This window comes from Leptonychotes weddellii, chromosome 16, assembly GCF_054177405.1.
Source record: "Leptonychotes weddellii isolate Sample4059 chromosome 16, ASM5417740v2, whole genome shotgun sequence".
Classification (NCBI taxonomy): Eukaryota; Metazoa; Chordata; class Mammalia; order Carnivora; family Phocidae; genus Leptonychotes; species Leptonychotes weddellii.
This window is the reverse complement of record NC_138384.1, coordinates 47,122,349-47,133,612: the sequence shown is the minus strand read 5'-3', so window position 1 is coordinate 47,133,612 and position 11,264 is coordinate 47,122,349. Positions and strand designations below refer to the sequence as shown.

General features: G+C 56.7%; 1 protein-coding gene across 3 annotated transcripts in view; it reads right to left on the bottom strand.

The window, feature by feature from the left end:
* The window catches only part of SPACA6 (sperm acrosome associated 6), an 11,854-nt gene extending 832 nt beyond the window's left edge, over positions 1-11,022 (bottom strand). Inside the window, exons 1-8 of one of the 3 annotated variants that reach the window (XM_031034934.2) lie at positions 10,724-11,022; positions 8,227-8,304; positions 2,572-2,640; positions 1,920-1,943; positions 1,507-1,584; positions 1,277-1,386; positions 755-911; positions 468-678 (exon numbers count right to left, since the gene is read on the bottom strand). In XM_031034934.2, the coding sequence (XP_030890794.1) occupies positions 468-678; positions 755-911; positions 1,277-1,386; positions 1,507-1,584; positions 1,920-1,943; positions 2,572-2,640; positions 8,227-8,304; positions 10,724-10,766 (770 nt within the window). In that variant the 5' untranslated portion in view covers positions 10,767-11,022. Of the gene's footprint in view, positions 1-467; positions 679-754; positions 912-1,276; positions 1,387-1,506; positions 1,585-1,919; positions 1,944-2,571; positions 2,641-2,791; positions 8,121-8,226; positions 8,305-8,836; positions 9,346-10,723 lie in introns of those variants that run through there. The other 2 variants (XM_031034932.2, XM_081807691.1) reach the window with 2 other exon arrangements.
* Between the last annotated feature and the right edge of the window lie 242 nt (positions 11,023-11,264).

The window sequence follows — 11,264 nt, the reverse complement described above, 5'->3', positions numbered from 1 at the left end:
GGGGCCTGGACTCCTGGGTCTGAGGGTGGAGGGAGGTGGAGGTCTGGACTCCTGAGTCTGAGAGAGGAGGTGGCTGGAGACCTGGACTCCTGGGTCTGAGGGTGGAGGGAGGTGGGGCCTGGACTCCTGGGTCTGATGGAGGAGGTGGCTGGGGGCCTGGACTCCTGGGTCTGAGGGAGGAGGGGGCTGGGGGCCTGGATTCCTGGGTCTGAAAAAGGAGGGACTGGGGGTCCGGACTCCTGGGTCTGAGGGAGGAGGGAGGTGGGGGCCTGGACTCCTCGGTCTGAGGGAGGAGAGGGCTGGGGGCCTGGACTCCTGGGTCTGAGGGAGGAGGGGGCTGGGGGCCTGGATTCCTGGGTCTGAAAAAGGAGGGACTGGGGGGCCTGGACTCCTGGGTCTGAGGGTGCTGGACACCAGGGCTGAGGAAGGAGAGCGGATGCTGGGACTCCGGGGTCCTGGGCACTCACCACACCACAAGGGTCGCACTGACTGATGCTAAGGCCGCGACGGCCGCGAGCAAGCATTGGTTGCTCAGCGTCAGAGCCTCGGGCCTGGCCAGCAGCTCGCCCAGGCTTGGCCTCCAAGGTTCGATCATCTCCGCCTCCAGCGGCGCCCAACGCAGCACTTCCCGAAAGGAGACCTGGAGCTCGGTCTCCCCACGTGGGGGCGCACCAGTCACTGCGGGGACACGTACGTCAGCAGGCGCAAGCCCCGCCCCCGCGCAGCCCCGCCCCCCGCGCAGCCCCGCCCGCACCGTTAAGAAAGAAGTAGAGCCGCGCCAGCGGGAGCTGGTCGTGCAGGATCACGCAAGAGAACGTCCCGCGGTGCGCGGGCTGCACCGGCCGGATCCGCGCCAGGTTTCCTCGGGCCCGCGGGAGGTCTTCGAAGTAGGACACGTCCTGCGTCCGGACCTGCGGGACGCTCGGGCTGAAGCGGCGGGAGGAGAGGATCCTCGCCCGAGCGCAGGTCAGATTCCCTCTGCTGGGTCTCGCCAAAGCGCAACGTCCAAGCCCCGCCCCCGAGCTAGACCACACCTTCTTGAGCCCTGGCCCCACCCCTAGCCCCTTATGCACTGACCCTTCACGCACGACCCCGCCCCTCTAAGCCACCTCCTGAGCCTTGCCTCCACTTCTAAATCCAGGGACCCTCCCCGTGCACGAAGCCTGAATCTAGACCGAGCTCCCCCGAGCCCCATCCGCTGCGTCCTGACCACCCATCCTCTAGAGAAGCATAACCCTCCTCCTAAGCCCTTCGCGCTGGCCCCGCTCCGACTCACACCTCCTCCTGCGAACTTCCAGGAATAGGTGATTTCCTCCTTAGGCAGTTGGAAGTTCACAGTGCAAGAGAACTTAGCCTGATGACCCCGAGTCACCGTCAAGTCCTGAACTGAAAACAGGTCCGCGTCACCGCCCGAGCCCGCCCCCGTCTGGCCCGGTCCCTTCCCTGCTCAGCTCTCGTTCCTCCGGTCCGTCCGGTTCCTTTCCCCTTCCAGGCCCCGCCCCTCACCTGGGCAGTCCAGCGGGAGGTCGCAGACCGTGGAGTAGCACCCGCGGCAATGGAAACGCCGGGCGACTTCCTGGAGTCCTGTGGGACGGAAACGCTGCACCTGGGCTCCATCTGCGTTCCCCAGTCCGGGTCCCTTTGGCCAATAAGGTCTGTGCAGCCTCCCGGGCTCTAACGGCCAGACAGGTCCTGGGCGCCGCCTTCCCTGCGCTCACTGGCTGGCTCGCAACACTCTCCGGCCTCTGGGACTCCTATTGGCTTGTTTTTGCTTTCGGGCCCGCCTTGTATGAGGTTTGTGAGCAGTACCTGCTTTTACTTTTCTCCAGGGCTCTTATTGGTCTCCCGTTCTAGTCCCAGGTTTCGCTCCCGACCACCTCCCTTCCCCCTCAGTTCTGAGCTTCGGATGTAGTGCTTACCGCAGGGAGGGATGCAGGCCCGGACTGTGGAGAGAGAGGAAGGGTTACTATCCTGGAAGTGCCCACCTGAAGCTCCCCTAGAGGATAGGTTACTGGGCCAGATGCTTTCCTCCGAGGGGGCGGAGCCAGGCCTGCTGCAGCCCACCTAGGGGGCGGAGCTAAGCCTGCGGCAGACCACCTGTAGGCGGGGCCAGGCCTGCAGTATTCCACTAAGGTCAGGCACAGGCCTGCCGACTAAGGAGGCGGGATCAACCCTGGGGTATCCCACTGAGGGGGCGGGGCTAGACCCTGGGCGATAGTTTCAGGGGACAGGGTCAAACGAGGGGGCCCAATTAGAGAAGAGGTGTGGCAGGCTAGAATTCGCCCACTGAGGGGGCCCAGTTGGAAAGGAAACATCACAGAGTGCACAGGGCCAGAGAGATCCAGAGAGAGGACCGGGCTAATCTGGGACAGAATCATCCCAAAATGGGGTCCTAGCTGGAAAGGAAACCTTCCATTGAAGCAGGGACCAGATTCTAGAGTGTTCCTCACAGGGGAAGAGGCTCAGAGGGGCTGGGCTAACGGGAGACGATGACTGGCTCAGGATTTTAGAACTCTGTGTGTGTATGTGTGTGTGTGTGTGAACCAACGCCCGCGCGCTGACTTCTTTTACCTTCTTTAAGCTGCATAATGACCTTCCGCATTTTCTCCGCAGCATCAGGAAAAGCCACCTTAAAGGAGCCTGGAGGGTGGAGGGGGGCCTTGTGGTAAAGACCCTTTCTCAAGGCCGGTCAACTTGCTATCACGGTGTTTGTGCCTTCCTCAGGCCCTCCCCATCCCCACATGTCTAGTATATAAAGCACCCCCGTCTCACCTCCTCCCGCCCTGTCTACCTGGAAGGCTGACAGATCCCCAAGTCTCCTTCCATCTGCATCTGGACTATCTTTCTGATGGAACCCCTCCTCTGCATCCTCTGCGTTGATCTTGTTGAGAGGAAAGGGGAGGATAAAGATCAAATTCCTCACCAAGGGCCCTACAAGGTCTGGCCTAGTTTCCTCTGCCTCTCTATTCCATCCCTGTTGCCCACCTTTCATGTATGAAAACGACCATATTCTCTAGCACCTCAGGGCCTTTGCATGTGCTGGTGTGTTTCCAGCACATCTTTCCTCCTACTCCTACTCATCCTTCATCTCCTACCTCATGTCCTCTCCTTCGAGGTGTTCTCTGACCACAAATCTAACCTAATCCAGTTCCCTATTTTTGCCTCTCGAAGTGTTCCATTCATTCTATTCAGAGTTCTCACCAGTTTACAATTATATATATTTATATATACAGTGATCATTTAAGTCTGTCTCTTCAGTTAGTAAACATGTCATTCTTCAGTGCTGTATCCCCAGAACCCAGGAGGGGGCCCTGAGTCTTAGCAAGTGCTCAGAAGTATGTGTAGAATGAATTCCAGGATCCAGCTGGAATGGAGACCACAACTGGTGGCCTCTGGCCCCAGTCCATCCCTTGAATGTGTTATATTTGGACTGGAAAGTATTTTTAAAATATGAACCAGTTGCTATCGTGTAAAATTTGGGAAAGTCACATAGAATGTTTGGCATCTCTTTTACAAAATTTGGAAGAGCTATAACACAAGAGACTGTATTTTCATGAGGCAGCAATTAGCTAGAGCTTCGTGGCAGCCACCCCCCTGGGCATGCACCTGCCACTTCTGCATGGTGCCCAGACTATTCATTTCTACCCCTTTGACTCTTTTTTATCTCTGTTCTTATGCTTTTGGAGTTTTGACCATTGTAATGGCCTCCAAACTGTAAGGTTTTGTGGTTTTTCCCAAAGTGGATGGCTGGCTGGATTGATTTACCGGTGGAGGTGGTTTTGGAAATTAGAAATGTAGCAGATGTGGGGCACCTGGGTGGCTCAGTTGGTTAAGTGTCTGACTCTTGATTTCTGCTCAGGTCATGATCTCAGGGTTGTGAGATCAAGCCCCGCGTTGGGCTCCATGCTCAACACAGATTCTGCTTGGGATTCTCTCTCTCCCTCTCCCTTGCCCCCCCCCCAATAAATAAATAAATAAATAAATAAGAAATGTGGCAGGTGTTACGGACTGAATCGTGTCCCTCCCAAAGTCATAATGTTGGAAGCCCTAAACCCCAGTACCTCAGAATGTGACTGTACTTGGAGATACAGCCTTAAAGAGGTAATTAAGTTACAATTAGGACATTAGGATGGGCCCTGATCCAGTATGACTTATAAGAGAAGGAAATCTGGACACCAACACACTGAGGGAAGACCATGTGAAGACACAGGGGGAGAGAAGATGGTCATCTACAGGCCAAAGAGTGATGCCTCAGAAGGAACCAATCCTGCTCACTCTGACACCTTGATCTTGGACTTCTAGCCTCCAGAATTGTGAACAAATACATTTCTATTGTTTAAGCAACCCAGTATATGGCACTTTGTTATGGCAGCCCTAGCAAACTGGTAGACAGGGATTGCTAGTTGCTTCCAGATATCTCTGTAGTAACATCACACTGCATTTCAGCTGGGAAAGCACCCCCGGCCCCACCAACCACCCAGCTAAAAGACTGTATTCCTCAATATCCCTTGCAGCTAGGTGTGGTCATGTGACCCACTTGTGGTCATATAACCAAGTTTTGGTCTGATTTGTAAGTGGAAATGTCATGTGCGAGTCATAGGAAGGAGCCTTAAGAGAGAAATGGCACCATCTTATTGACCCTTCCCCTTCCTCCATCTGCTGCCTTCGACTTGGATTTGATGGCTGGAGCTCTAGCAGGCATGCAGAACCATGAGGATAAGGGCTACATCCTAGGATAGTAAAGCAGGAAGCTGGAAAGGGTTTGGGTCCCCCAGAAAATGAAAAGGTGCTGCCATATGAAACTTAAGCACCTACCTCAAGACTTCTAGCTGGCTTAAGCCATTGCACGTGAAATGTGTAATTTCAAACCATACAGAAAGGGAAGGAACTGAGAATACTGGTGAGAGGGTGGCTGATGAGATGATCCTTGAGTATAAACTGGAGAGAGGGGGCACTGAAGCCAGGAAGTGGGTTCAAAATGAGGGGTCAAGGACTTAGAGGTCTCTCCTTGGCCACAGGGCGGGCGTGTGGTGTGGAGATGGCAGGATGGTCAGGAGGATGTGGTCAGAGTGGGGTGCTCAAATGAGAGGCCAAGATGTTGGAGGAGTCATCCAAGGAATATCTCTGTGCCAAACCAAGTGACTCACAGGGAGGCTGAGTGTGGGATATGCCAAGTGAGCCATGGCAGGGGTGTGTGTGTGTGTGTTATATCTAAGTACGTCATGGGAGTAAAGTAGGGATGGAGTGAAATGTCCAAAGAGGCCAAGGGGTGGAGGTTATCTCAAGTGAACCAGAAGGGGGCATGGTAGATGTTGTAAAGTCTCCCCCAGAGAGGTGGGTATCATTAGGAACTTCAACTTTCAGACCATCTGGGTTTGAGTCCTGGCTTGTCCATCTGTGAGCACACCTGCCTCCCATCTGAGAAACCCATTTCAAATCCTCTTCCCTAGATGACCTTGGCCAAATATGTAACTTTCCTGATCCTCAGTTGGTAAAATGGGGACAGTATCAGTGTCTATTAGGGTTGGGGGGGGATTTAATGCCATACAATATAAAAGCATCCCCATGCCAAACTATGTGCCATTGGATGGCTGCATTTGAGAATGTCCATAAGCGCTTAGGATGGTGTCTGGGACACAGTGAGTATGTTACCATCTCCAAGTTTGAGATGGGGAAATGGAGGCACGGAGAAGTTAGGAAGGTGACCAAAGGTCACATAGCTAGATTTGACCCCTGGTGATCGAGCTGCATGACCTGTGACACACTGCCCTTCACACCACACCACCCACTCCCTGGTGTATGGACACAAACAGTATCACCTGCCACCACCAAGAGCCTCTCTGAGTCAGCACGTCCATCTCTTGGGTCCTCCATCTGGGAGACCTGGGAGTTGCCCTTCCCCTCCCCCACGCTTCCCCTACACAAGGCCAGTCTTGATATCTCCTGGGTCCATCCTTTCTGTCCAGCTGGGCCCCAACTTCCCCCACCTGGAAAATGGGCTTACCAAACCCCACGTGACAGGGCTGGTATGAAGATACCCTTTAGGACGATAGTTAGCATCAGTAAGTGCAGACACGGCCTCTCCCATGTATGAGGCAGGTTTGGCACAGAGTCAGATCCGTCATCTTCCTCCCCCTCCCCCCTCACACTCGCCCCTCTCAGCTCAGCCCTCATCTTGGGGTTGCGACTGGTCCGAACCACCGCTAACCTCCTCACCGGTCTCCCTGCTTCTGCCCTTGGCCCTCGTGGCCGTGGTCTGATCCTGTCTCTTTCTCTCTCCCTAAAAGCCTCTGATGGCTACCCCCTCAAGAGCGAAAATGGAAGTCAGTTCAAGGGTACACAAGGTCGGTTCCCCAAGTGTGTTCCTGGAGCAGCTGCGGCAGTGGGCAACTTGTTAGAAAGGCCCACTTCCTGGCCCTACCTCAGACCTAAGGGGCAGAAATGGAGGGTGGCACCCAGGAATCTGCATTTTCACAAGCTCCCAGGAGATTCTGGCACACACTGGGGCTTGAGAACCACTGGCCTATGAGGTCCTACAGGATGTGGTTCTTTGCAGCCTCTGATTTCATCTCCTGCATCCTCCCCCTCCCCCCTTGATTCCACTCCAGCCCTTCACACTGGCTCTTCCATCTGCCTGGAACGCTCTTTCCCCTGATTATCTGTATGGCTCTGTCACCTGGTTCAGGTCTTTCCTCAATTGGACCTTCTCACGTGCAACTCCCCTGACCAACCTATTTAAAATAACCACCCCACTGGGTACCCTGTTCCCTTTCCCTCCTATTTTCCTCCTACATCCTGGATTACCAACTGACACACTGTAGTATTTCATGGATTATGTTTATTGTCTGCCCCCCCCCTGCAGTATAAGCAACCTGAGGGCTAGTGGTCTGCAGATCTGGTCACAGCTATGTCCCCAGTGTTGTTTCTGGCACATTCGATGAATACCTGTTGGTCATATTGCACCAGCTTCTCCCGGCCTCCAGTCTGTCCCCTTCACAACCCCAGAGGGTCTTTCCATGCCCAGAACTGAGCCTGCCCTTCCCCTGCTCACAGCCCTGCTCCTTCAGGACAGTCTCAAGTCTCCTTGACCTTTCAGTTAAACCCTGGACCTGTGGTCTAGCTGCTTCCTGGATGTCCCCCGAGTCCCTCACCGTCGCTATGTCCTAGCCCAGCTCACCATCTGCTCCCACCCTGCTCTTTCTCCCAGGCTTCCCGTCTCAGGGAAGACCCAGTGCCCACCCTCGCATGGAGCTGGACCCTGGGTGCTATCCATTCCCCCCCCCAACCCCAGTCCCCAGACAGACCTTCAGACCCAAGCCCCGTCCCTCCTGCCCTTGACTCTCTTCTTCATCCGTGCTGCTTTTCCACCTTCACAGCCCCGCCCCAGCTCAGGCCTCCCTCACCCCAGCCTCCACCCAGGCCGCCCAGCCTCCACTGCCTCCCCACTCCATTGCGTCCCACACAAGGCTCTAGGGAGGTCTTCTACACACAGAACTGGACTTGTTCCTGTTCTCCTCAAAACCTTCTATGACAAGATGGCCTAAGTGGGGAGAAAGGGTGTTTTCTGGAATCCTGAGCACCTCCCCTCACCCCAGCTTTGAGTTGCTCAGGCCTCTCTTTGGGGTTGGGGATCTGTAGCTGAAGTCTTCTTCATGCTGACCCCCCAGACACCCCCTGGGTGGACAGGAACCTCCCCATCTTTCAGGATCATCGTCAGAAAGCTTGGTGGGCAAGAGCAGAAAACAAAGGGTGTAACAGCAGATGTAGAAATAAGCCCTGAGCCCTGGACCAACAACTGGCCAGTTTATGCTGCAAGCGGTGCTCCGCCTTCCTCCTCCCTCTCCCTCCAAGGTCCATCTGGTCAGGAGGCTCCTCCCTCTCAGGGAGGCAAGGACATTGTCCCACCTTACAGGTGGGTAAGTTGAGACCCAGAGGGAGGCAGTAACACATCCAAAACCTCATAGCCAGGGGGAGCCACACAGCCAGTTCAGAACTCATGTCTACCTGATCCCAACTAGGTTTCAGACTCTGGGTCATTTCTGCACTCTTCTTTGAGCTCCCCACCAGCATCTGACCGTCCCTTCCCCCCAACAAGTAATCAAGCTCACTCAGCTTCCTAGCACTGCCTCCTCCAGATCTGCCACATTCTGGGGGCCCCCCTGCACACACATCCATCTCTTGGGGGCTTACACCCCATGTCCACCAAACCGTCCCCACCCCACTCACCCTGGGCAGTGGCCATCTCCTGGAGAGAGTGGGTCATCTGGGTGAAGGCATCATGCAGGTGGCTTCTCTCATCGTAGTCTGGGAGTAAGGGTGGAGGACAGAGGCTGGGAAAAGCAGTTCCCTCAACACCATGTCCACTCCGTGGACATTCTCTGTCTCTCTAAGACACCTCCTGTCTCCAAGTCTCTGTCCCTGCCCCACTGCTATCCCCCATCTCTGAGTCTGTCCCTCCCCCCCAGTGTCTATCCTGCCTTCTCTGAGTCTGTCCCCCATCTCTATCCACCTCCCGGAGTCTGTCCCCCATCTCTATCCTCCTCCCTGAGTCTGTCCCCCCACATTTCTATCCTCGCCCCCTCTGAATCTATCTCCCCATCTCTATCCTCTCTTTAGTCTGTCCCCCGGTCTCTATCCTCCCCCTCTGAGTCTGTCCCGCACTCTATCCTCCTCTCACTGAGTATGTCCCTCAGTCTCCATCCTCCCCTCTAAGTCTGCCCCCACCCTCCCTCTCTGGGTGAATCTCTCAGTGGTTCGCCACGCTCTCTGGAACCTCCCTGTGCAGACACCCTCCCCCCTACCCCAGGACCCTGGAAGAAGTGGCAGGTCTCCTCACTGATTTCAGTGTCTAGGAGGCCCTTAAAGGCGGCGGTGAATGCCTCCTCACACTTTTCCAGCTCAGGGCCCTCTATACCAGCAAAGATCTGGCAGATGCGGACACGCTCCTTATAGGATGTGAAGCAGAGGAGACAGGCCCAGGCGGGGGCCCTGAAGACCATGAGGGCTACCAGGGCAGATGGGACAGCACTGCCTGGGGCCAGCAGGGCCATAACAGAGGGTCTTGGCCCAGGGAGAAGCTGGTGACCTTTGTGAGGTCACCATGGGGTGGGGGAGGGGCATGTGGTATGGGGGCAGAGGTTGGATTTCTGTGGCTGGTCAAATGTCAAGCTCTGGGTTTTCGGGGAGAACGGGTGTGAGGAGTCAGGGGTCAGGCGGGCAATCCCCAAGCTTGTGGTTAGGCCGGACGCCAGGCTCCCAAGAACCTCACCTGTGACCCTGGATGTCCTCACAGGTTAAAGGGTCTCAGGGACCCAGAGGCCGGCAGTGTTGTGTGTGGTGGCCTGACAGGCCCTGGCGTGGGGGCGGGGGGGTCAGAGTGGAGATGGCACAGAGATACTGTGAGAGCCCGAGATACAGAAACTGAGACACGGAGAGATATCAGAAAGCACAATAAGAGAGAGATGGAGAGAGAGTCTGAGAGGCCGCTGTGTAGACACACAGCCGACTCCAGAGACACAGTGGAGATGGAGAGACAGAGAAAGCAAAATAGAGGTTTCTTCATGGGACAGAAACTCTTTGAGGGAAGTGGGAGGAGGGAATGCAAGGACAGGACAGGAGAGACAGCCCAGCTCCTCCTCCCAGGGTCCCCCCGCATGGGGCAGCGGTCAGGGGCTGGGGTCCCCGCCGGGCGTCCCGTGCAGGGCGCAGCCTGGGGAAAGCTAGGAGGCCGTATAGTGATCTCCGTGGGTGTCCTCCTCAACTATACAACCTCCTACCTCAGCCCGGGGGGCGCGGCAGGTGGACAGACAGACGGATGGACGGACAGATGGGGGCCAGGAGGGCCAGGGAGGGTGGGGAGGGCCGGGAAGACCCCAGCCGCGATGGTGAGCCCCCGACACGGACCCACAGACTCGAGCTTGTGTGCGGCGAAGGCCCCGCAAGGTCGGTTCTACGGGTGGGTGCCAGGACCCAGGAATCCGGGCCCCCGGCCCCCTCCTCCCCAAGGAACCCAGGAATCAGTCCCAGGGACCCAGGAGTTCAGGCCCCTAGCCCCTTCCTCCTCAGAGGTCCCTGGAGTCCAGGCCAGTAGGCCCCTCCTCTCTCAGACACACAAGTCCAGACCCCAGCCCCCTCTTCCCTCAGACCCGGGAGGCCAGCCAGGCCTGCCTCCCTGGGGAAGGTGCAGCCGGGCTTCCTGGCTTCCTGGATGCGGAGTCAGAGGGAACCTCACCTGTTTCGGAGTTTGGCCCCTTGGGCAAGCAGCTCCCTACCTACCTGTCAGATTCTGGAATCCAGGACTAGGGCGGAGGCAGGGATATGAAACCTTCAAACCTCTCTGGATATTTTCCCCCTCTCTCATTTCTTCTTTGGGCCTCCCATCATTTATAATGATGACAGCTATGAACCCTGAGCACTGACGCTGCCCCAGGCCTAGCAAGGTGCTGTCAGCTTCCCCACTGGGCAGGGGAGAAGGCTGCCCAGAGATCGGGAGAGGCTGGGCCAGAGCCGGGCAAGCGGGAGGAGCCGGGCCTGGTAGGCGGTGGCCCAGCACCCAGCCTCCCCACCCCGGGGCTAAGAGTGCGCACCTGCGAGTGGCAGGTCGACCTCTCTGTCCAGTTCTGTCTGTCTTGCTCTCCCCGTCCCACGCTCCATCTCCATCTTTCTGTCTCTCTCCTCCTGCTGTTTCTGCGGCGCCTGGCCTCCGCGTCAGCCCCCGGCTTACCTGGTCTCCAGCTCCTCCTGCGTCTGTTTCTCGGGCTCTGCATTGCTCATTCTCCGCTCCTGTCCTTCTCGCCCCTCCGTGGTCCCGGCGCTCTCCCTCGCAGATGGCCTCGCCCTCTCTCTCCTTTCTCATTCTTTTTCTTTCCCTTCGGTCTTTCTTCCTCCTCCTCCCTCCCTCTCTCTTTGTCTCTCATTCTCTCAGTCTCTTCCTACCTCAAGGTCTCTGTCTCTGGCCCTCTCCCTTCCCCTCTCCGTTTCTCTCCCTCTCCCATCTCTGTCTCCCTCTGTCTCTTTCCTCCCTTCCCTCCCCCCCACCCTTCTTTCTCCCTCCCTTCTCCTTCGCCCCCTCTCTGCCTCTCTCTCTCTCTCTCTCTCTCTCTCTGTCTTTCTCCTTCCCTCTCTCCCTCCCCCTCGCAGCTCGGAGCCAGGTCTGGAGCTGGGGGTGGGGTGGGGGTGGTTCGAGAAGGGGCCCAGGGCTGGGGTAGCGACCTGCTGAGGAGGGGGAAGAGAGGCGGGAAGGGGGCGGAGGAGGAAAGGAGATG